We start from the raw sequence: 22,996 nt of genomic DNA on the forward strand, positions 1-22,996 counted from the left end.
TCTATGCACACCGTGTATTAAGCAGATCACTGCACAACACCAGCAAAGAGGGAGCAAGGGGGACTGTGACCTGAGGCTCAACCAAACACCTGGGACCACTAGGCAGGAGACGCTCAGCAACCTCGTGCCCAGCTCCTTACTCTGTCTACCTCTAAGCTCAGCACTGGTGTATGACATCCGGTCACCTCTCGACCCCGTGAGTCCTCCTGGATCCTCAGAGCTAAGCTCTGAGTTCTCCCTTGCCCACACTGCCTCAGAGTGTCTGTGTCCCTGTTGTGGTAGCATGTGGTAACCTCCTCCTTGGGGTCCTGGGAGCCAAGCGGTCCCAGCCTCAGCAACTGTATAAAGTGAGCTGTTCGGCATATTCTCTCTGTTGTCGTGAGCAGAGATGTGTCTTCACCAAGCGCAGGGATGGAGGATAATACATTCAGTCACTCCTCCGTTTATCTATAGATAGCAACTTCTTTCTTACGCACTGGGCCACGTGGAACCTGCCCTCCTGGGGCTACTCTACCAGGGAAAGGCCAAGCTCACACAAGTGAACGCAGATACAAGGACACAATTCCGGGATCAGGAAATGGGCAGGAATGCCGCTGCGAGAACAGCAGGAGGTGACGTTGTGAAGAGAGGGCAGAAAGTGGAGGAAACGGCAAGTGTTGGTTCTGGGGTGGCTGCGGGGCAGGCGGCACTCGGTTCTGTGCTCTCACCACGCCTGGTCAAAGGCCAGGCGCTGCTTCACTTTATTTGGCATGTGGCTAGGATAAAGTGATAACAACGTGACACACCAGGAATCAACTGTTACCACAGAAACAAGAGAAAGAGGGTTGGCATGGTGTGAACTCAGTTTGTGATGGGTTGTGTCTCCAAATCTGCTCATCTAGAAGGCTGCAGCTATGATGCTAAGGATGCAGGATGATAGGAGGAACTGGAATGGGACAAGGGTTTGGGAAATGACCCATATAGAGAGGGACAAAGGGGGACAGCTGGAGAAATGAAAGGGGACTCTATAGTGACAGTGCCTGTGAAGACCATGGAAGAGGACCTCCGAGGCTGGGGTCACCAGGCTGGGGCTGGCACTAGGCATGGGGGCTTCTGTGGACAAGGAGACAAGGCCTGGATCAGTGAGGGTGGGGGTGTGGAGGCCAAGGAGATGGCACACGTGAGGACTTTGGGAACACCCTGAAGCTCTCCTCCCTCCCCAGCTCCATGTGTCTCCGGCCACACCTCTCAGAGGCGCCTTCATCAGGAAGGAGACTGGAATTTTCTGCACCATAGGTGGGAATGTAAGAAGGTCCAAAAAAACTGTATGAAAAGTAAAAACAGAATTATCACATCCCAGAGCAATCCCACTTCTGGATACACACTCAGTAACACCAGGTCATTGAGAGACAGCCTCAGTATTCACGGCTGGGTCACAGTTGGGTCAGAAGGTAGTCTAGCTAGACAGTAGACATCCGAGGGGCTACCACAAGGTTTGGGCCCTATGATAAAAGCCAGGCTAGTAGTCGCTAGAGGTCACACCATCCCCTCCTCACATTCACGGATCCTGGAGGGTAAATTCACACGGACAGAAGGCAGTTGAGTGGGAGCCAGAGACTGCAGAGGGGGACATCTAACGGGAAGGAGCACCTGTTTGGGAGGTGCAGATGCGTGGGGGAGGAGGCTACACAAACTGACTGCAGCCTGGGGAACACAGCTCAGGGGCTGAGACTCGAGCAGCCTGTGCAAGACCCTGGTTCTGTCTCTAGCGCCACACACATATTAATGGGATTGGTGTCATGCATTTTATCATACCATTTTCCCAAAACTGAAAGAAAGAAAACAATATCAGGCTTCTCCCTCCTCTCTAAGATCCCCAAATCTTTATCCAGGAGCTCCTGTCCCGGTACCACCAGTTGCCTGGCTCATGTCTTACAGAACTAAGTAGCACACAGCACAGCCTGGAGAACTTCTCCAGGCTACCAGCAGTCGGCCCTTCCGGCAAGGTGCCGGCATGCAGCAAGTGCAGTGTTAACGAAGCATGCTGTGGTGGAGGAAGAGATGAGCGAGGACACTGAGGGGGGCAGATGGGCCGATATGCAGGTGCACGCCTGAACGCCGGGTCTGTGTGAGGATTTACGGGAACCACCAGGGTTCAACTGGACATGAACCTGGGGAAGGGGTGAAGGAGAAATTACAAGTGGAAGGGCTGGGGCCAAGGTCAGCTGTGGTGTGGGCAGGAGGGAGCCTGTGGACCCAGCCTTAGGAGACATTTCTGCCAGCAGGGTAGGGCTGGGAAGAGCCCAAGCCTCAGGGAAGTGTGGCTAGATGTAAGGCTGTGGGGAGGAGGTGTGGGGAGGAGGAAGGGGAGGTGCCGGGTCCTGGCTGGGCACTGGTCTCCTGGGAGCTGGTATTTTGCCTGAAAAGTCCCCATTAGCCTGTAAAACGTACTCATTGTTGCGCCAGCCTGTGGCCTCTGAATGTCTTTTACAGCAGAGCTATTTTTAAGTCCTTCTTGCTTTTCCTTTTTTCCTTTCTCCTCCTTTCCTTCAACCTACACCCTTTGTGTGTCTGAGTAAGAGAGGGCGAGGCCAGACACGGGGGTGGACCAGTTGGACTCGACTTCCTGTCCTGCTCCTGCCTCCAAACATCTGGGAAGCAAGGAGCTCACTACTGTACCCCAAAACCCTTCCCACAGCCTCCCCAGGAGCTCCTACTAACTGCCTACTTCTCTTCAGAGGGATTCGGGGCTGGGAGGCCTGCTTCTGTCTTGCCTCCTGCATAAGGCTACACAGTCATGGAGACGGTGTGTGTGTGTGTGTGTGTGTGTGTGTGTGTGTGTGTGTGTGTCTGTCTGTCTGTCTGTCTGTCTGTGGAGCCAGAGCTAAGTGAACACAGAGGACAGGGAATGAGGGAGCCCTCCCTGGAGTCCCCATGCCACCAGCACTGTGACGGAGTGGGAAGATGCCCCACTTGGAGACTTCACTGCCTGTCACAGGCCACAAGGCTTTGGGCCTTTGGAACCTAGAGCACGGCCAGAGTGGGCTGCCCAGCCTCTGGGGGCAGCATAGCAGCACACGTGGAGATCAAGCCCACTTTTAGTTCACGAGAGTTTCCCCAAAGGAAAGGTTTTTGTTTGTGGTGCTGGGATGGGCCCTAGGACCTCAGGCCCACGAGACAAGCACCCCTCCCCCACCCAGGAAAATCCTGCACTTGGATATGAGGAGGTAAGAGAGCAAGTCACCACGATGCTATCAGGTGAATAGCAAACAAATCAAACACCGTAAATGTCCTCTGCAGTGGGGTGGCAAGAGAGGGGCCAGCACATCTGAATAGCGGAATACTCTGCAGTATGGAAAATCCATGATTCTATGTACTGACATGGGAAGACCTCTGAGGTACGATGGGAAAAAAATCGAATGAGCCATTTCAAGATCCCGACAATCTCATCCAATTTCTGTAAAAGTAACTCTGCAACCAGTCCACGCCATCCCTACATGGGAGAGGTGAGGACCAGGTCTAGAAGGATAAGTCCTATGAGAGTGGTGAGGGGTTTGGTTCAGGACCTCAGGGCACTGACTCCCGTCCGTAGTGATGCTAGCAATGTGCTGTGCAAGGGAAATGAAATTGGCTTGTTTAATTGCTTGTTTGCCCTTCCTGGGTACACATGTGCTCACATGGGTGCATGCATGTTGCATGTGAGTGGAGGTCAGAGGTCAACTCTGTGTATATTCCTTGGTCACTCTCCACCTTGTGTTTTGGGACAGAATCTCTCACTGAATCCGGAGGTCACTATTTGGCCAGGCTGTCAGGCTAGGGGGCTTCAAGGATTTGCCTGTCTCTGCCTCCCTGGTGTTAGTACTAGGGTTACAGACATGTGCCACTGCATCTACATGGGAACTAAGAATCAAACAGGCTGATGAGGAAATTTCTCCAATTCAGGAAAACCTGGCTGTAAAGGTTATTTCTACTCTGGTATAACTTGTAAGCCTCACACAGGACAGCAGCCGAAGGCTGGGGATGCTCGGCAGAGGAGGGGGTTCTGCAGAGCGAAGAGGTCTCCTGGAAGGGCCCAGCCCTGCGGCTCTCAGAATAACAGGATGCTCCTGGCTGACTCGGCTTGGCCTCGGCTGCCCATTGGCTCTATCTGGTATAACCCCAGCCAGATCAGCCAGGGGTCACTTGACCTTGGCAACTGTCACTGTCTTCACTGTCCTGATCCAGTGTCACCCTCCTGAGCTCTGACCTCCGTGTGTTCTAACCAGCCCCACCTTGCAGTCATGCTGCGGCTGCCACAGTGGCTAGTCCAAGTTCACGGACAGGAAACCAGGGACACAGCAGTTCAGAAGCTGTCTGTCGTTTAGGGGGCAAGTGGCAGAGCTGGGTTTGAACCAACTCTTGGTCTCATGTTACCCTGCTTCCTGCCTCCGAGTGCCCATGAATATCCAGGGCCTTGGGACTTCACTGCTTCACAGTGGTCCCAAGCAGGCAAGTCTCTCTGTCTCCTGTCCTCTGTGCTGTCTCCCTCCTCCAGTACCTCTCTTCCCTCTTCTTCCCTTTTTTGTCTGTCCCTCTTTCCTGTTCCTTGGATTCAGATGACAACTGCACCCCTGTCCCCACCCTGGGCTGTGGCCATACTCTGCTTGTTGGACCCTCCTATAGACCCGGCAACACTCCCATTTTAGAGATGGGGAAGCTATGGGCCAAGGTGACACAGCTGGAGGAGGGGTAGCAGGTAGTCTGAGTGGCAGGCACCAGTTCCAAATTCCCTGCCATTGGTGTCCTGCTTCCAGACCCCACAAAAACAGAGATGCCTAGGAAAGCCAAAAGACTCTCTGACAGGTGCTAGCAATGGCGGGATCTCTTTTCTTCAGCAATGACTTGGGAATTCTTTTACGGGGAAGAAGGTGTGGAGGGAGAAAGACAGATACTAACCAGTCAGACCTCTGTTTTGGTCCCCAAGCCCGTCAACTACCAGCAGTGTGACCCTGGGCCAGTGGCTTGATCACTCTGAGCCTGTGTCTTCAACTGTAAAGCAGGGAGGGAGTTGGCCGTGTCAGTTATGAGTCTCCAGGGCTACGCTGCAGCTCAGCAGCAGAAGGGACAGACAGAGGCAGGGCAGGGGCAATGGCAGCGGGAGAACTAGGAAGGACAGGAGGGGCTGGGAGTGTCTATTGAGGGCCAGGGTGATGGAGGAGAAAGCAGAAAGGCCTGAGTAAAAGCAGCAGGGCAGGGGCAGGCAGGGCAGGGGCAGGCAGGGCAGGGGCAGGCAGGGTAATGGCAAGCAGGGCAGCGGTGGGCAGGGCAAGCGCAGGAAGTGTAGGAGGAGGCATGGCAGGGGAAGGCAGGATAGGGGTGGGCAGAGCAGGAGCAGGCAGGGCAAGGGCAGACAGGGCAGGGGCAAGTGGGGGCAGGCAGGGCAAGGGCAAGCAGGGCAGGGGTGGGCAGGGCAAGCAGGAAGGGTAGGAGGAGGCATGGCAGGGGCAGGCAGGGTATGGGTGGGCAATGCCAGAGGAGGCAGGGACAGGCAGAGCAGTGAGACAGCATGGACAGACTCCTTCTTGGGGCTCCTACACAGTTGGTAACTTCGGGGAAACAGTGTTCAGAGACACAAGTGTATTTTTTTTTAAAAAAAAGCCAAAGTCTGGCTACAAAATGACAGTTTGCTTCCCAGAAGTTTGGTGAGAGCCAGGCCCCAGCCCAGCTTCCATAGTGACCACTTCTCTGGCCACTGTGAGACCCAGAACTGCCATGGGAGGGATGGTGAGAAGATGGGGTGGGGGTGGGGGACAGATGCGGGAGACAATCACCGCGGCTCCTGCAGATGTCCAAGGTGGAAACCATCTGGCTCCCAGGGGTCCTGGGAAGACTGAAGTGTGGAAGGCAGTGAGGGGGAGGTGCAGCCAATGCGAGCACTGTGGAAAGTGGCCTGCTTCCATCTACACGACGTGTCAAGCCATGAGCAGCTCTGGTCTCCCCCAGGACAGGGTCACTCTATGCCCCTTCCGAACAGTCTCTCCAATACCTACCCCTGCCGCAGGCTTGCTGCTTCGGGAAGCAAAACCAGTGAGCGCTGCAGACTGTTTTCAGTCAAAGGCATTCTCCCCATTCTCCTGATTCCCACCTCACAGATAAGGAAACCGAGGCCCGGACACACTAGAATCTGAGTCTGTCTAGTCAGAGCTCCACTCTGCATCACACACAAAGACTTTTGGAAGCCCCACACTTCTTCAGACACAGGAAGTGTCTCCAACCACTGCCCAGCAACTGAGGAATGGCTACAGCGAGGGGTGGGGGTGTGGTCTTTCCCATTCTCTCCACTTCTAGTTCTCTGACCCCCTCCAAACCTTTCCCAAGCTTCTCACCTGAGGGTGCCCTACCTTGTGTGTGAGGCTGGGGTCTCTTGAAGCACTGTCCTCCTCCTCTGAGCTCCCCTGTTCTTCGTCTGATGTGAGGTCCTCTCTGGGAGCCGCTGTGATGGGACAGACCTTGTAGGGCTCAGTGTAGGCGCTAGGCAGAGCAAGAGAGAGGGTTAGAGTTGCTTGTCCGGCCCATTTCACAAGCTCCCGACCAGCGCACACTCCCTTCCCCACCCTGGCCACAGGGACTCCCTTTCAGTCCATCAGACAAGCTAGGGTCTCTCTGGCCCCGGCGCCTTTACACATGCAGGCAAAGACAACCCCAGGTCCTTGTCAGGTCCAGGCAGGCTAAGACATGAGGGAAGACCCAAAGCAAATTAGCCTAAGTCAAACCGCGTCTTCCTCCCAACATGTCAGACATTTCTGTTCTTCATTTCAAAATTTAGATTTAGATGTGGGCCTCTTCTTTTAAACTATGAGAGCAGACAGTGTCTCTTTCCACAAGCCCTGAGCTTCTTTCTATGGCACAGGAAAAAAACCCCAGACCAGGTTTATTGTAGGCTGGAGCCTCTCCGCACCTCCGTCTTGGCCACTGTGGCACTGTGGGTGGCAGAGGTGGAAGACAGCATGCACAGCAAGGTGGCTGAGCCCAGGTCTTGCCTTCTAGAGCCACTGGGGAAATGTGTAACCATTTGTATCTGTCCCACAGGTAGGTGGCAGGGAGTCTGAGGCACTTCCTTTTAGAGAAGTGACTACGGTTGTCCAGCCGGAGCCTGCTATGCCTATTCAGGACCGCTGGTCATCAAGAGTGAGGGCGGGAGTGGTTAGCTGAACTTCTGGACCTTCATCAAGGAGAATAGGGCAAGGCAGGCTTTTCGTAGAACACACTGGGGAAGGGGGAAGGCTTCCAGCCAACTTCACAGGCATCAAGCCCCTCCCACATTCACCTCCCCATAGGTTCCCTGAGACCACTGCTGCCTCCATCACATCACCTATGGGCCAGACGCCTCCTGCCTCAAGGTCTGTGACATCTGATTCCATCCTCCCTGTCCACCTATCTGTTTTTCATCCACCACTGAGAGGGACCTTGAGATCCTCTCTGGTCACGTGGCCCTTTTGTGAAAACTCTTTGTAAGTGTCCTGACATTGTCTAGATTGGCTTCCACAGCTCAGCTTGGCCAAGCAGACACATTTCATGTCTAGTGAAAAAATCTGTTTCAGAAAGGAACTAAAGTGGAGAGCAACAAAAGAAGACCCAGGGGCCAAGGTGGTGACGTGTACCTTAATCCCAGCCCTCAGGAGGCAGAGGCAGGGGGACCTTTGAGTTGAAGACCATCCTGGTCCATGTAGCAAGTTCCAGGCCAGCTAGGGCTACACAGTGAGACCCTGTGTGGAAAAAATTGACAAGAAGACACCTTGTTGAGTTCTGACTGCCACACACATGCATATATACACACACGAGCACACGCCCACAGGAACATGGCAACACACGAAGGCACACCTGCCAGCTTGTCTGGAATCCTGGCTCCATCATTTCCAGCAAGTTCCTCCCTTCTGTGTCTCGTCTCTCTTTCTATTTTGGGAAGTGATGCAGGGGTTCAGGGTGTTCTGAGGACCGAGGAAGAGACTACACTAAGGCCCTCAGCAGAGTGGTGAGGATGCTCACTAGATGTTGGGATGCTCTTCCCACAGCCTGGCAGCTGCGGATGAATGCTTTGATCAGCCGCAGGCCCATCTCATTGGCTGGCACCTCATCTGCTCTCCGGCGCCCCACTCTCGGTGGCCCCATCTCTATAGTAACTTAGTGCTGAGTAGAACAGTATGAGGGTCAGGTGGTCAGGTTCAGTGACTGAGAGACCTGAAACCCACACGTCAGGAAGAAGGGGGGCCTCCCTGAGACCTTGGGTGAGTCACTCAAGGCGAGATCAGCCTCATTGTCTCCTGGGTTGGGTTTGGAAGGGCCTACGAGATGTGTAACACACACTGTTGGCTGTGTCTGAAGCCTTCCAGAGACGATCGGCAAAGGATTAGAGCTGCCGTGGATGTGGACAGCACCATCACAGAGCCTGGAAGCCTGGGGGACAAAGGGGGAGGTCACTGCCAGTCTAGAGGGACAGAGGGGGAGGTCACTGCCAGTCTAGGGGGACAGAGGGAGAGGTCACTGCCAGTCTAGGGGGACAGAGGGAGAGGTCACTGCCAGTCTAGGGGGACAGAGGGGGAGGTCACTGCCAGTCTAGGGGGACAGAGGGGGAGGTCACTGCCAGTCTAGGGGGACAGAGGGAGAGGTCGCTGCCAGCCTGGGGGGACAGTGGGGGAAGTTGCTATCAGCCTTGGGACAGAGGGGAAGTTGCTGCCTGCCTGGGGAATTCTTCTCTGCTTCTGGGCCATCATGAGTCGTTCCATGACACCCTCTCCTCCATGACAGACAGAAACCATCTGAAACCATGAGCCACGGTCACCCTTTCCTCCCTTGAGGTATGTGTCTGGAGTTTCGTTACAGAGAGGGAAAGTTGACCAATTCACACGGCTTGTTTGTGGCGTCAAGCTGGGGTCCATAGGCATCGTTGGGTCACATAGAGCCCCAGGGAGAAAAGATGGGTGGTTTCTAGCACAAGGGGAGTCCATCTCAGCCTGTGGAGAGCCAGGTTTTAACTTCCAAGTTGTATCCTCCCCCTATGTCGTTTTAGGCTTAAAGCGAGCATGACAAGCTGCCCAGGGCTGTTACCTTAATTGACCCGCCAAATGAGCCCGGGGCCTTTCCAGCAGCCTGGAGTCGTAAAAAGACATACATGTCTCCTCTGTGACTGGGCCCCACACTGTCCAACTCTGACCATTAACTTCCATCTCCAGCAACACAGTCCAAAGGGCCTCATAACTTATCCAAAAGCGTTCCCTCTTGGGAGCCGTTAGCGTGAGCTCGAGCCCACAGTCCACCCCAGCTGGAGCTGTGACTGAGGCCAGCCTGTCAGGGAAAGGAGGGGGCTGAGGCAGAGCACCCTGCAGGCTGGAAAGATTGAGATGAAGACAGCTAGCAAACGTGATGATTGCAATTAGCAGAACAATCTGAAGAGCCAAGGAGAGCGCAGACCGGAGGGAGGGGGACAAAACTTGGATTTCCAAACATTTGGCTTCCACTTCTGACCGCTGGCCATTCCATCCATCCACCCGTGACCCGCCCCCACCAGAGGACAGCATTTCTCAGCATGCAGACAACCCCTCTAAGGCCTGCCCAGGTAGCATCTTCTATTGAGAACTAATGTCTCTTGTGTTCCATCCCCTGAAACAAGCCACTGAGAGCTGTCACCTCCTGCTGTTCCGAATGAGACACAGTGGGAGGAGATCTGATGAGGTGGAAAGAGCCTTGAAGACCGGCTCACCATCAAGCCAGGGCACACTCAACTTGGTGGCTGCCATGTTGGGCCTCAGTTTCCACATCTGTATAACGGAGGCAGAGGGTGGACAGCACATTCAGGGCTGATCATGCCTGTGCTAGCCCGCCTGCTGCAGTCTCTCATCTGCAGAGAACTCGCTCTGTTCCTCCTGGGGAGAACGCCCCCTGCGTCCGGGGTCAGCCAAGGGGTAGATAGCCTTGTAACATTTCCCAGAAAGGGCTCCAAGGAGCGGCTTTTTAGAGAACTCGGTTTCCATTTCTCGCTAAGTAAAAACAAGCCATCTTGCTCCCTGACCTGTGACGTCTCCTCCAAAACAGCACTGGGGGCTGGAGGGATTGTTTTCCACGTAGGAAAGCTCTTCTGGGCCGTGACTCACAGACCGTGAATTTTTACCCTTGCACCAAGCACGACTCGGTGCTTTTTAGTGTGCTCAGAGGGCTACTCACCTGCCACCAGGGCTAATGAGATGAAATTTTCATCACCCCCATGTCCTTCAACAGTGTACTTTGAGGTCCCTGGGTCCTGGCAACCTCTAGCCTGCTTTCTCTATTGTAAACCTCATGTCAATGAGATCCATATTACTTTTGTGTCTGGCTTTTCTTACCCCGTATGGTATGTTGGGGCTTCACTCACGCTACAGCAGGCACCAACCCTTCATTCTTTTGCATGGATAAATAATATTCCATCCACTAGACAGACTGTAATCTGGAATGTCTCTGGGCTGTGCTGTCGTCACCAAGGCTTCTGGGAATGCTGGTGTACCATGTCTTAAGCAGCCGTGCTTAAGCTGCACACAAACTTGTGGAACTGCCGGGCATATATGATCACTCCATGTTATGAATTTTTAGGGACCACAGGACTAACTTCCCATGGTTTTTACTTAATCGCCCAGGTTCTTCCTCTCCACAGCAAACACTTGTCATGGTTGATTTTTCATTTTAAAGGAATTTTACAAGAATTTTCTGACTGTTGGGCCCAGTTCAGCCTTCTTTACTCCTCTCAAATCCTACAGCCTCTTCTGGCCAAAGTCAGGAGAAAATAAAACGGATCAAGGCTCTGGCCATTAGGGCTTATTTTTAGACCATTGATGAGGCTCGAAGTCGAGTGACATAAAATGTTTTAAAGATCTGCAGAACTCATAAAATGACAGACTGGTTGCTGCGCGGTAGTGGCGCATGCCTTTAATCCCAGCACTCGGGAGGCAGAGGCAGGAGGATCTCTGTGAGTTCGAGGTCAGCCTGGTCTACAAGAGCTAGTTCCAGGACAGGAACCAAAAAGCTACGGAGAAACCCAAAATCAAAAAAAATATATGACAGACTGGTCTAAAGAGGTAACATTCTAGAAGAATCCACAAGCCAGAGCTGTGAGCTTGCTGATACAGCAATGCCATGGGTTCCAGCCTGGGCAAAGAGCAGCCTCTGCTCCCATCAGGTAAGTGTCCCCAGAGGCCCTAGGGCTCCTAGGAGGTGCCACTAGAAGGTGCTAGAACTTTTAAGTGTGTCGGGTGGGAGAATCATGGCGACTGCCTGACTCGGCTTCTTTCTCCCAGCATTCTGTTCTATTTACTCCGCCTACCTAATTTTCTGTCCTATTAAAGGCCAAGGCAGTTTCTTTATTTAACCAATGAAATCAACACAAAACAGAAGACTCCCACATCACAGAGCTGTGAGCTTACTGATACAGAGATGCCATGGGTTCCAGCCTGGACAAGTAGCTGCCTCTGCTCCCATCAGGTAAGTCTCCCCAGAGGCCCTAGGGCTCCTAGGAGGTGCCACTAGAAGGTGCTAGAACTTTTAAGTGAAGAGGCCAGGTGAAATGGAGTTACACTAATGGGGATGTGCCCTTGAAGGGGACAATGGGACCCTGGCACTCTCTTTCTCCCTCCCTGACCTCTACTCCCCCTCCATCCCCGGCTGTGAAGGGAGCAGCTTGGCTCTGTTATATGCTCCCGTCAAGATGTGCTACCACAGGCCCAGTTCAACACACACAACTGATGATGGATTGAAAGCTCCAAGGTTGTGAGCTAAAACAACCTTTTTCTATGTGTAAGGAGAGTCACTCAGGTATTCTGTTCCAGTGATGAAAACCGATGAACACATTTAAGACAAGGTTCTGGTGTGGCTTCCATTTCGGATTCGTAGAAGCAGCTACACTGTTGGTATCTGGGCATGCCTCTAGGCTGGCTCAGTGGGAAACAGAACTTATCCACAGAGATGCGGCCAGCCACAGTGCGTTCAGCAGCAGCAGCAGCAGCAACACCTGCTAAGGCCCGTCCCTGCAGGCTGAGAACCTCTTGGAGCAGACTCTGATCTATGTCCCCGGTGGAACTAGACACCCAGGGTCGATGTCGGGGCACATGCTATAGACTCTGCCTTCCTCAAGCAGACCTGATTCTGCCACTTAGCAGTTCCAGGACCCCAGGAATGACAGTTAGTCTGCCTCCCTGCCTCAGTTTCCTAGTCTGTAAGATGAGGTGGTAATGATACTCCCAACTCATGGTTTATGTGAGTATTGGCAGCAGGGATATGCAGACAGGGACAGCTCAGAGAAATGTCTGGTTTTATTCTGCTTCAGGATGGCCAGAAGGCCAGGATGAACCGTGAGGCAGACAGAGCTCTTAACAGTGACAGACGGGCTTCTAGTACCTCCCTCTGCCGCCAGCTCGCTAGGTGACATTGTGCAGGTTCCTGACATGGAGTTCTATGAAAATGTTTCAGGTGAAAAAGAGTCATGAGAGGATGAACTGGATCTCAAAGAAGGGCATGGCTTCAGAGACTTCTTTAGAGTCCTTCGCTATCTGGGCCCTCTCCTGTAGATCCCCCTCCTCAGAGGCTTCCCCTTTTAAAGACCTCTGTCCTCAAAGCCCTCCTCTTGTAGAGTCCTTCCATCTGGCATCTAGTTGCCACTCTCAGCTGGGGAAAATAAGGCTTTATTCAGGGCACTCATTTGCCCTGGTTGCTCCATGTCAGTGCCCTGCTGCACGCCCTGCTGCACGCCCTGCTGCACGCCCTGCTGTATGCCCTGCTGCACGCCCTGCTGCTCTGTGCTAGTGCCCTGCTGCACGCCCTGCTGCACGCCCTGCTGCACGCCCTGCTGCTCTGTGCTAGTGCCCTGCTGCATGCCCTGCTGCACGCCCTGCTGCACGCCCTGCTGCACGCCCTGCTGCACGCCCTGCTGCTCTGTGCTAGTGCCCTGCTGCACGCCCTGCTGCACGCCCTGCTGCACGCCCTGCTGCACGCCCTGCTGCACGCCCTGCTGCACGCCCTGCTGCTCTGTGCTAGTGCCCTGCTGCACGCCCTGCTGCACGCCCTGCTGCACGCCCTGCTGCTCTGTGCTAGTGCCCTGCTGCACGCCCTGCTGCACGCCCTGCTGCACGTCCTGCTGCACGCCCTGCTGCACGCCCTGCTGCTCTGTGCTAGTGCCCTGCTGCACGCCCTGCTGCACGCCCTGCTGCACGCCCTGCTGCTCTGTGCTAGTGCCCTGCTGCACGCCCTGCTGCACGCCCTGCTGCACGCCCTGCTGCTCTGTGCTAGTGCCCTGCTGCACGCCCTGCTGCACGCCCTGCTGCATGCCTAGTTGAATACCCTGCTGCACGCCCTGCTGCACGCCCTGCTGCATGCCCTCCTGCACGCCCTGCTGCACGCCCTGCTGCACGCCCTGCTGCATGCCCTGCTGCACGCCCTGCTGCATGCCTAGTTGAATACCCTGCTGCACGCCCTGCTGCACGCCCTGCTGCACGCCCTGCTGCACGCCCTGCTGCACTGTGCTAGTGCCCTGCTGCATGCCCTGCTGCATGCCTAGTTGAACACTCTGCTGCACTGTGCCAGTGCCCTGCTGTCCACCTCTCAGACATAAAGTGGAGCAGATGACTTGCAGTCAGACCCACATTCCTTCATGTGGCCCATCATTGCCTCTTCCGTCTTGGACAAGAGCAGATGCCTTAGGCACTGACCAGCTCATGGGATCAAGCACTGCAGGTTAGCCTATGTTCTTAGTTTTCTATCCCTTTCTTTACAATAACCCACCACATGCAACCTCCCCTCCCCATCTACTCCTCTTAATAGGCCTGAGTTCCACAGACATGGAGCATTCTTAGGCTCTTTCAGCCTTCCTTCTCACAGGGCTCTGAAATCTGTCTTGTTGGTGCCTAGCGTTCGAATCCCACAGTCGCCTGCACACCCCATATGCTCCACAGATACCTGCTAGCTTTAACCAACTCATGGCAACATACAGCTGTCTGCATCCACTGCTGGGAACGCATAGGCAGATAAGCTGCACCCAGCACTCATGCCTACTGGAGAGCAGACAGCCCAGAGAAGCACCCCCATACATACCATCCCCCAATACCAGGGTGTGGGAATGACTAGGGAATGCTATGCCCAGTAGAAATACAGCTTAACCTGGGGGGAGGCAACTAAAGGCACAGAAGAAGAGCACCCAGTCTAGATTTTAGCTGGGATGAGATGCTGGTGAGTGTGGGGGAGGGGGTGGGAGACTGTGAGGGCAACTCAGGCCCCTGCCTCTGTAGCCAAGGGAGGATCTGGTCTGGACACTGATCCTGTTACATTCTGGACCCTGTGACAGGAGAATAGGAGCAACAACAACAACAACAACAAAACCAAAACCCTGCCAGGCAGTAGTGGTAGACACCGTTAACCCCACTCGGGAGACAGAGGCAACTGGATCTCTGTGAGCTCGAGTTCCAGCCTGGTCTATAATGAGAGTTCCAGGACAGCCAGCATTATTTCAGAGAGAAACTCTGTCTCGAAAAAAACAAAAAGACAAAACAAAAACCCAAACAAACAAACAAGCCAAAGCAGGAGTCCAAATCAAGATTAAAATGTGGACGAGGACTTTGTGGAGGAAGACTGGGTGCCGTCCTTATTCTGGCATCATCTAAGGAACAGAGCATGTGCAAAACCAAGTCCACAGAATACACACTGGCAGGGAAGTGGGGAAGTGTGAGGGGGGTATTAAAGGACCATACATCTTGTGGGGCTTTGGGGTGGGGGCTCTCTCCTCAGCCTACTTCCACTCATGGGAGTGATTTTTTTTCTTTTCTTAATATGTCCTTTACTGCTGCTACATGTCTACCTTGAATGACATGGCTTCTCCATCTCTCTTTGGCAACTGCCAGGATCTTCATATCGCCTGTTCTGATTTTCTCCTAAACTCTAGTAAAATTCCTTAATTCTTTGATTAACAAGATGACGAACCCTACAAGGCAGCCTCGGTTTCCATGGTAACACTACCATGCTCTAGCACTCTGAGACTGGAAACCTGAAGAGTGGCCACAAAGGGGACAGGCTGTAGGCTGGCTGAGGTCCAGGTGTGGAACAAGGGGTTGTGGGTTCAGAAAAGAAGGGACGCATGAACGGAGTGTGGGAAACTTAGTGACCACACCTCATTCAAGTCTGGCCTCAAACATCAAGCTTGTTTTTCTCTCTTTTCACATTATCTTTAATTTTAGAGATTATAGCACGTTGCCCAGGCTGGCAACTCGCTATGCAGCTGAGGATGGCCTTGAATTTCTGATCCCTTTGCCTCCACCTCCCCAGTGCTAGGATTACAGGGATTTGTCACTATGCCCAATTTATGCATTGTGAAGGATCTAACCCAGGGTTTTACGCATGCTTAGGAAAGCACACTATTCTGACCTCCATGCCCAGTGTCACTTCTCCTGTGATATGGCACTGGGTACATCCAAGCAGCTAAGGCAATGTGGTGTTTACACGGGGGCTTTGGAAAAGCCCATGTGTAATGGCCACTGGGCCTATTTTAGGTTTTCAGAATTTTTTTTTTTAAAGGAAGTTTTCATATTCACACCCATCTTAGGGAACTTCTGGAGCATGAAGCCAACCTCACCCCTCAGGTGCTGGGGTTGTTACATAGAGCTGGCTCACCCTGCTGCCTTCTAAACAGGTGAGGAAAGGCAAGGCACAACACCAGGGGTACAGATGGCAGATCAGAGCTCCCAGGAGGGTCTACTATGGGGGTGAGAGATTGGTGCTCTCTCAGGAACTACGGTATTGTCCTCTTGGAAGAGGGGCTGGGCTGTTTGTGAAGTGGACTTTTTCCTCCCAGAACAACAAAAAGTCTCGTCCTTGGAGTGGAAGAGGGGCACCCCGCCCTGGGCCCCAGCAGGGCCCAAATGTACCTCCAGAGCTCAGGGTGGCTGGCTACCTACCCCTCCTCCACCTCCCAGGCCTTGTCTTGCATTTCCTGTAAACACTGACACTTCCTCCCTTGGGACTGTCCTGGCAGCCCTGGGGCCACACCCAGCTGCCTGACAGAGCCCAGCACACAATGGCTGGCTGGGGCTCCAGATGGCCACTCCTCATCCCAAGCCTACCCAGGGACCCAGACCAATACCACCCAACTCTGCTCCGGTGTTGTGTGTATGCTGCCTGCAGCTGCGAGCTCTAGCTGGGGACATCGACAGGTCAGACCACAGTGGGAACAGCCCAAACTGGGTGTCCAAAGCCTGTTCTCTATCATATTCTGGGCATGCGATCTTAGTCAGTCTTCCCCGTCTCAATGGTTTCAGTACTTGCCTGCCTTGCTTACTGGGTCACTGTGAGGAGTTAGTGGAGGGTGCACTAGAATTCCTGAGTTTAAGTGTTACGTGCAAGCTCCATCCATCATAGACTCAAGTCTCCAGGGCATCTTCCTCCAGGGATTCACCCATCTGGGGATGGACTTCTAACCTCAGAGAAACGCATGGTCTGTGTTGGGCTGGGAGGCGCTTTGCAATACTCACCCAGTGACCTTGGCCAACTACATTTCCCTGCTCTGTTCCTCTGCTTCCACCTCTAGCAGAGCCTGGAGCCCCTGCCCTACCTGCTGTACCAGGAGCTAATGGGAGATGCTCAGGTCTATGTGCTGGCGTGTAGGCGTGGCTAGAATTCCCAAACCAACCACTAGCCTGGCCTTTCCGGCAGAGCCTGAGTCCTCTTGAGTATTCTGTTAATACAGGGCCCTGGAGGGCTTCTAGGCTCTAGTCCTGGCCACCACTCTCCTGGTTGGTGTCATTGCTCCTTGTGACTCTGTGGGTTGGACATGAGCTGATTCTTGTGTCACCAATGACATGGTATGGGTTTGAGGTCGTTCTCGAAGTGTGGTCTCTTTTGACTTCTCTTCGACACTAACTACAGGCTGAACAGGATTTCCTTACAGTCCAAGAGTTGCATGGTTCTTTGTGACTTTTGGAGACCTTCATACATCACATTTCTGGTGATTTTCCTGGCTGGAATACACTACAGGCACCATCATCCCCAACAAGGAGAGAGATGAGCCAAAGGGGTCTGCATAAACTAGACCAGGACCCAGACCAGCCAGAAGCCGCTCCCTGTGAGGGATAATTCCCATTCCCTGCCTGAGCCCCGGAGGACCCTGGACAGCACCCAGACTAACCTCCACGGAGGACATGTTGGGCCACTCTCCCTATACTCAAGGAGTCCTGGGAGCGTTCCTGGAGCTCCCAAGCCTGGATATCTGGAAGTAGTTATGAGTTGTGTGGCTAAGTCTGCTTTTTTGGTCAGTAATTACTTTGAAATATGGGTTCTGAGAATTCAGCAACGGTGCCAGCTGGCAGGGTCCTTGCCTCACACACCCAGGACAGACCATGACAATGCAAGGCTGGGGAAACCACCCATCCCATGGAGACCACTCTGGCTTGTGATGAAAGAAAGAGCTAGAAGAAAGGCAATGAGCTGAAAAACAGAACCCAAGGCCTCCACCCCGCCCCCCGCCCAGCCTTGCTGCCTAGTCCCATCTTTCAACCCGACTCGGAGGACCCCAAATGCCACGTAAAACATTCTCTTCGCTCTGAAGATTGTGCCACGCATCCACGGTCCACCTAAGGAAACCAGTTCAGTCCTAGCTAATGACTCAAGAGACAAAGCATGAGTCAGGACAGCTTCCCTGACAGAAAGGTGCCTGAACATAAACACCAGGATGGGGGCCCTGGGTTTCCACTTCAAGCCCTGTCCCATCTTGCACCTCTCTTTTGTCCTCTGGACACCACTTCCCAAGATCTGCTTCAAACCATATTTCCCCTCTGCCCCATGGGCTGCCTCTTCCCATGATCTGCCTTATCCTGCATCCATCTTCTGCCTGCAGAACCCTCAGCCCTAGGGTGCAACTGGCTGCACGCTCTCCGGGCTCTGAGCCTCACTTAGAAATCTGGGATCTGAACAGATGTTTTAAGGCCATTTTCCAGCTGTCAGTCGGATCGCAGCACAGCTCTGCACTCTGCCCTGAGTGACATTATAGGACCCAAAACTGAGGACACTTCTGGTAAAAGCCTGCCTTTAGGCACCCCCAGCTCTAGCCTCTGTCCTGATAAACCCAGCTGCAGTTAGTAGGATCTCTTGCCTTTCCATCAACCTGCTCACCTCTTCCTAAACCTCCCAGGATGAAGAAACATCTAGAACCTTTTGGGTAAAACAATGATGATAGACACATCTGCCCTCTGTGTGGAGAGCAGGAGTCAATTCCTGCAATTGATTGCAGGTGAAACATGCAGCCAGCTGAGCCCAGGACCCAGCACCACAGGCTGCACTCTGCCTCCAGGCGAATCACTTCCTCCACTCCATTCAAACTCCTGGAGCAGAGAATGGAAGGGAAGGCATAGCCAATGGAGTGCAACTGGATCAAACTTTGCTTGCAATCCAGCTCCTCAATAACTACACGGTCCTTCTGCCTTTACAGTCTTTCAATGGAAGCGGCAAGGGATGGGGTGGGGAAGCAGAGCGATTCTGAACAGGGCCTCTGAGGGACAGGAAAGCAAAAACCAGACCTGGAAGCTCCAGGCCTTTCTGGAAGAAGTAAGGACTTTTCTGGTATCTACCATGCCCCAGGAAACCTGTATTGAGGACATTTGTGCTGCTACCGGTCCACAACAGAGGAGGACATCCTTGCTTCAGCTAGGAAGGTTATGAGATGTGGGTCACAGGCTATGGCAACTGGCCAGACCACAGTCCTTAGTCAAGAACTCCCCAGAGACAGAAACCAACACACACCGCCTCCTGGGGACAATCTGGGTCTCTGTGTCACTCAAGCACTGACTGTACAAGCTCCTCATACAAACTGCCAACCCGGCTCCCCAGAGTCTTCCTCTCACAAATGAGAAAACTCACTCACAGAGACGGGAAGCTATCAGCCTCAAATCACACAGCCTGTAAACTATAGACATGAATCCAGCTTACCCGACAACAGCCTGCACTTACTTATAGGGCCCAGCTGTCTCCAAGGGGAGTTTATGTAGATACAGCGATATCACCCAAGCACCCAGATTGCTTCCCTCCTATTCTCAATTGGAGTGAGCGATCAGGGTGCTTTGAGTGACATGTCCTTGAATCTAGTTGAGGAAGCTACCTGTAACGGGGCATCTCTCTAGGCAGGGGTGGGCAGGGAATATTGAGGAGGTCTATTACAAATACAGACTTCTGAGTCACATGCCAGATCCAGGGAGTCAGTATTCACGGCGGGGTCTGGAAATGAGCATCTTTGGTAGAATTTTTTTCAAAAGCATATTAAGAATTAAGGAGTACTATGCATGAACAAACTAGGGGACTAGGTTCAAATCCTGCTTCCTGAACTGGGAAACCTCCATCTCTTTTCTGGGCCTCAGTGTCCCTGCCTGTCAGACAGGAATTGCTATGAAGATGGGGAGAAGGTTAGAAGGTCCTTTGCACATATGTAGACAGGGATAGACCCACTTCTGGGTTTCTGTCTCCTCTGTTCATCAGACTGCTGCTTTGGGGGACGACAGAAAAACCAGAGCCTGGCTCCCCAGCAAACAGGGCTGATGGCTGGTGGGTGGTGTTCTGCAGGCCAGGCAGAGGACAGTAGGAAGGGGAGTAACTCAGCATCTAGAGAAGGGATACTAGGTTTCAATGCTCACTAACAAAGCACAGTACGGTGGACGCCTGGGCTCAGTGTGGCAGGTCTGCCAGGGAAACCCCCGTGAATGCACACAGAGGATGCTTTCCAAGAAGCCGTGGGAACCCGGGCACCATGCTGCTGCGCACAGTACAGTTCCGCTCGCTGTTTGTGGGGGTCCTGCTGTGGCCGAGATCTGGGCTAGGTTTGGCACCCTCCACCCACCCAGAGCCACAGACTAAGACAATAGAGAAAATCAATCAAGTGAGCTGCGAAACCCAAGAAGGAAAGTCACCAATTTAGACCCTCATTCTTGAAGACATACCAAGTATTCAACCCTTGGGATTTTCAAATTAAGAAGGAGCACGAAGCTTTGCTTGATAAATATAACAAATAGCTCAAATATGTTCGCAGTGCCCCCGTTTTCTGTATCCACCGTGAGGAGGAAGCAGGCTTAGGGCATTGCTGGGGCAGTCAGCCCTTGTCCCTGTGGATGGAGGGATCTAGCTCTGACACCCACTGTCCACCCAGCCCTTGCCTCATCTTGGCTCTGACAGAGTTCAACAGGCAAGGCACCTGAGTCTCAAGAAAAAGGGGAGGAGCTTTGGTCTAGCAGGGAACAGTAGCACAAGGATACACCACTGCCACAGACCAGGGAGGATAGTAGAGTTTGCAAAGTTAGATAAAAAGGAAAAACATGTTGCTTGTATTTGAGAAGAGCCTACTGTACATCTTGGGGAGTGTGGGACACATAGAAGGGAATCCCAGCTCTCGATTCAAAGAATAGTCTTAGGGAGACATTGAAACACATGCTCAGGATGGGCAAAGGCATAAGATGATCTGACCGGTTCTGAGAGACTGAGGGGTGTGGAGAGGTTGAAGAAGGGACAAGCGAGCAAAGCCTTCATGGTGGCTCTAGCCCCGCCCCCCGCCCAGGAAGAGAAGGTTAGGAAGGGAGTGTATGTCCTCACAGGCTTGAGAGATGGGACAGAAGCTTAGGTTAAAGCCTCTGTTTTAAGCTTGTACCCGTTTCTGTGGTGGGACAGGGCCACACTCACACATTCCTGTTCCCCAGGAAAGCCATTCTAGTCCAGGGATGCTGGCCCTGCCAAAGGGTCAGGTAGTGAAGGCTGGGGACGCCATCCTGCCTTCTGGGGCCTCCCACAGAGGTGGAAGGCCGAGCTGGGATACTGGGAGTTGCTCTGAGGACCCTCGAGTGTGTAGCTACAGTTCCTCAGGTCCCACAGAGCTGCAGCCGGAGCAGACACAAGTAAACAAAAGCAACCCCACACTTGCTCCCAGCTGAGTGTCCTGCTGAGCGGGGCCTGAGCCAGACATCTGGCTTTCAGCGACACCTCTGCTCTTCCAAGGAGGATGGCAGAAAGCATGTTCTGGGGCCTGGCACCCTGGAGGACCAGGCAGGGAACCTCTAACCCCCACAGCAGGCATGGGCGTGCGGGAAGAGGAGTCCCTCGACCATTCTGGTCCAGGACAGCGACCGCTCTCAGAACTCCTCCCCGCAAGAGTGCCCTTTCTAGATAAGGGGGAAGGACCGTTCTAGCCATGTCCTTTGGTGTGACTTTTCTTCTATCTTCCTGAAATCTTATCTTTAAGAAAGCTCACTCCTTAACTAAGCCCGCTTATCTCCTTCCTCCATCCTGCGTCTCTAAATTATGAATTATTCACACAGTCCATCTCCGCTCATCAGCCTCCCATGATTCCACACAAGCTAAGGCAGGGCAGGGCTTATTCCAGCAGCCTTGGCATCCTTAACCACACGCCAACCCTGCAGCGGCAGAGGCAGCCCAGAAATGGAGAATGGCCATCTGTCACACACATGGTGCCTCCCAGTGACAATTGCCCTGTCGCCATCATCTTTCTCTTCTTTCTCTTTCATTTTTTTTTCTTTTTTTGGTGGGGGTGAGGACACATGTTCTTAATATGTAGCCCTGTCTAATCTAGAACTTGCTATGTAGATGAGGCTGGCCTTGAACACGCAGAGACCCACCTGCCTCTGCCTCCCCAGTGCTGGCATTAAAGGCATGAGCCACCACAGCCCACCCCGTCTTTCTGCTTAGGAATGATGGCGGTGTAACAAAGTTCCCCTCACAGGAAACCTCAGCTGAGCTTCAGGTGTTCTCTGGTAATCAGTCCTCCTAAGAAGCACCATGCCAACCCGGGTCACCTTCAACCCTGCCATCTCTCTTGTGGAGACAGCCCAAACATAGGACAGGCAGAGGTTCACTTGAGCCTCTATCTGAAGACCCAGGGAAGAGGCTGTGAGAGAACCTGGCACTAAGCTGAACTGGGCAAAGGGTCACTAAAACGCAAGCATGAGTTCTAGGTAACACGTTGCTCAGCGTGCACCTGAAGCTGGCTGTGTGGCGCTGTGCCGCAGCCAACGCGTAGAAGAATTCATACTCTAACAGTAAAATGGTATAGTTCAGAAAGCATAGAAACCAGGAGATAGCCACAGATAACACTAAGCATTGTGCTCTGGACAGCAGTATGCCCTCGCTGTTCACATCTGCAGTGAAGTTTTCAGCTTCATTAGAATCTTGGGGGGGGTACCAGTACTAGTGGGGTCCTTCACTGGAAGAAACGTGTGTGCCACTGTCTTGTACAGTTACCCCCTGCTGGTCCACCGCAGAACTCACTAGGGCCAGTCTGGCAGAATGTCTGCTAGTTCAGGAAGTGTTCTACTTTGTCTCTCTGCTGCTGGGATAAACGCTCAGACCGAAGCCAACTTCAGGAGGAAAGAAAGGGATGATTTTATTTCATCATTGAGGGGAGCCAACGAGGGAATCCAAGACAGGGGCCTGGAGGCAGACAATGAAGAATGGAGGAAAGCTCCTTACTGGTTTGCATCCTGAGTCTGCTCTGTGTACTTTCTTATACAGTCCAGTGGGCTGGGCCCTTGTCCTTCAATTAGCAATCAACAAAATGTCCCACAGACACACCCAAAGGTCAATCTATTGAGGGGGTGATTTTTGGGGGGTGGGTGGGTGATTTTTCAACGAAGGTTCCCTCTTCCCAGATGCGTCAAGTTGATGAGCAAAAACAGCAGTCGTAGTGAATTCACTAACACTCGTGGACAAAACTGAAACAAGCAAGCGAAGACCCTGACTATGTGGCACATCTATATCCATGTTAAATGTCCCACGTGTGTTCACGCTCTACAAGAATGATGGATGTGGTTGCTTCTCAAGCTCGGCTCCCGATACACTTTGTACATTGGGTATTGGGGATGGAACCCAGTGCTTCTAAAATGCTAGGTAAGACACCTGTCACTGAGACATTACATCCTCAGCCCCTTTAGGGCTTTCTCTTTGTTGGTTAGTTCTTTGAAGTTCTGAGACAATGTCCATCTCTGTAGCTCAG

The 22,996-nt window shown here is 53.0% G+C and overlaps 1 protein-coding gene across 1 annotated transcript in view; it reads right to left on the reverse strand.

Annotated features, from left to right (window-relative positions):
• The window catches only part of Fgd5 (FYVE, RhoGEF and PH domain containing 5), a 102,492-nt gene that overhangs the window by 51,387 nt on the left and 28,109 nt on the right, over positions 1 to 22,996 (reverse strand). The window contains exon 3 of the mRNA XM_075983459.1: positions 6,360 to 6,489. Coding sequence (XP_075839574.1) covers positions 6,360 to 6,489 — 130 coding nt within the window. The remainder of the gene's footprint in view (positions 1 to 6,359; positions 6,490 to 22,996) is intronic.

This window comes from Microtus pennsylvanicus, chromosome 8 (genome assembly GCF_037038515.1).
Source record: "Microtus pennsylvanicus isolate mMicPen1 chromosome 8, mMicPen1.hap1, whole genome shotgun sequence".
NCBI classification, from domain to species: domain Eukaryota; kingdom Metazoa; phylum Chordata; class Mammalia; order Rodentia; family Cricetidae; genus Microtus; species Microtus pennsylvanicus.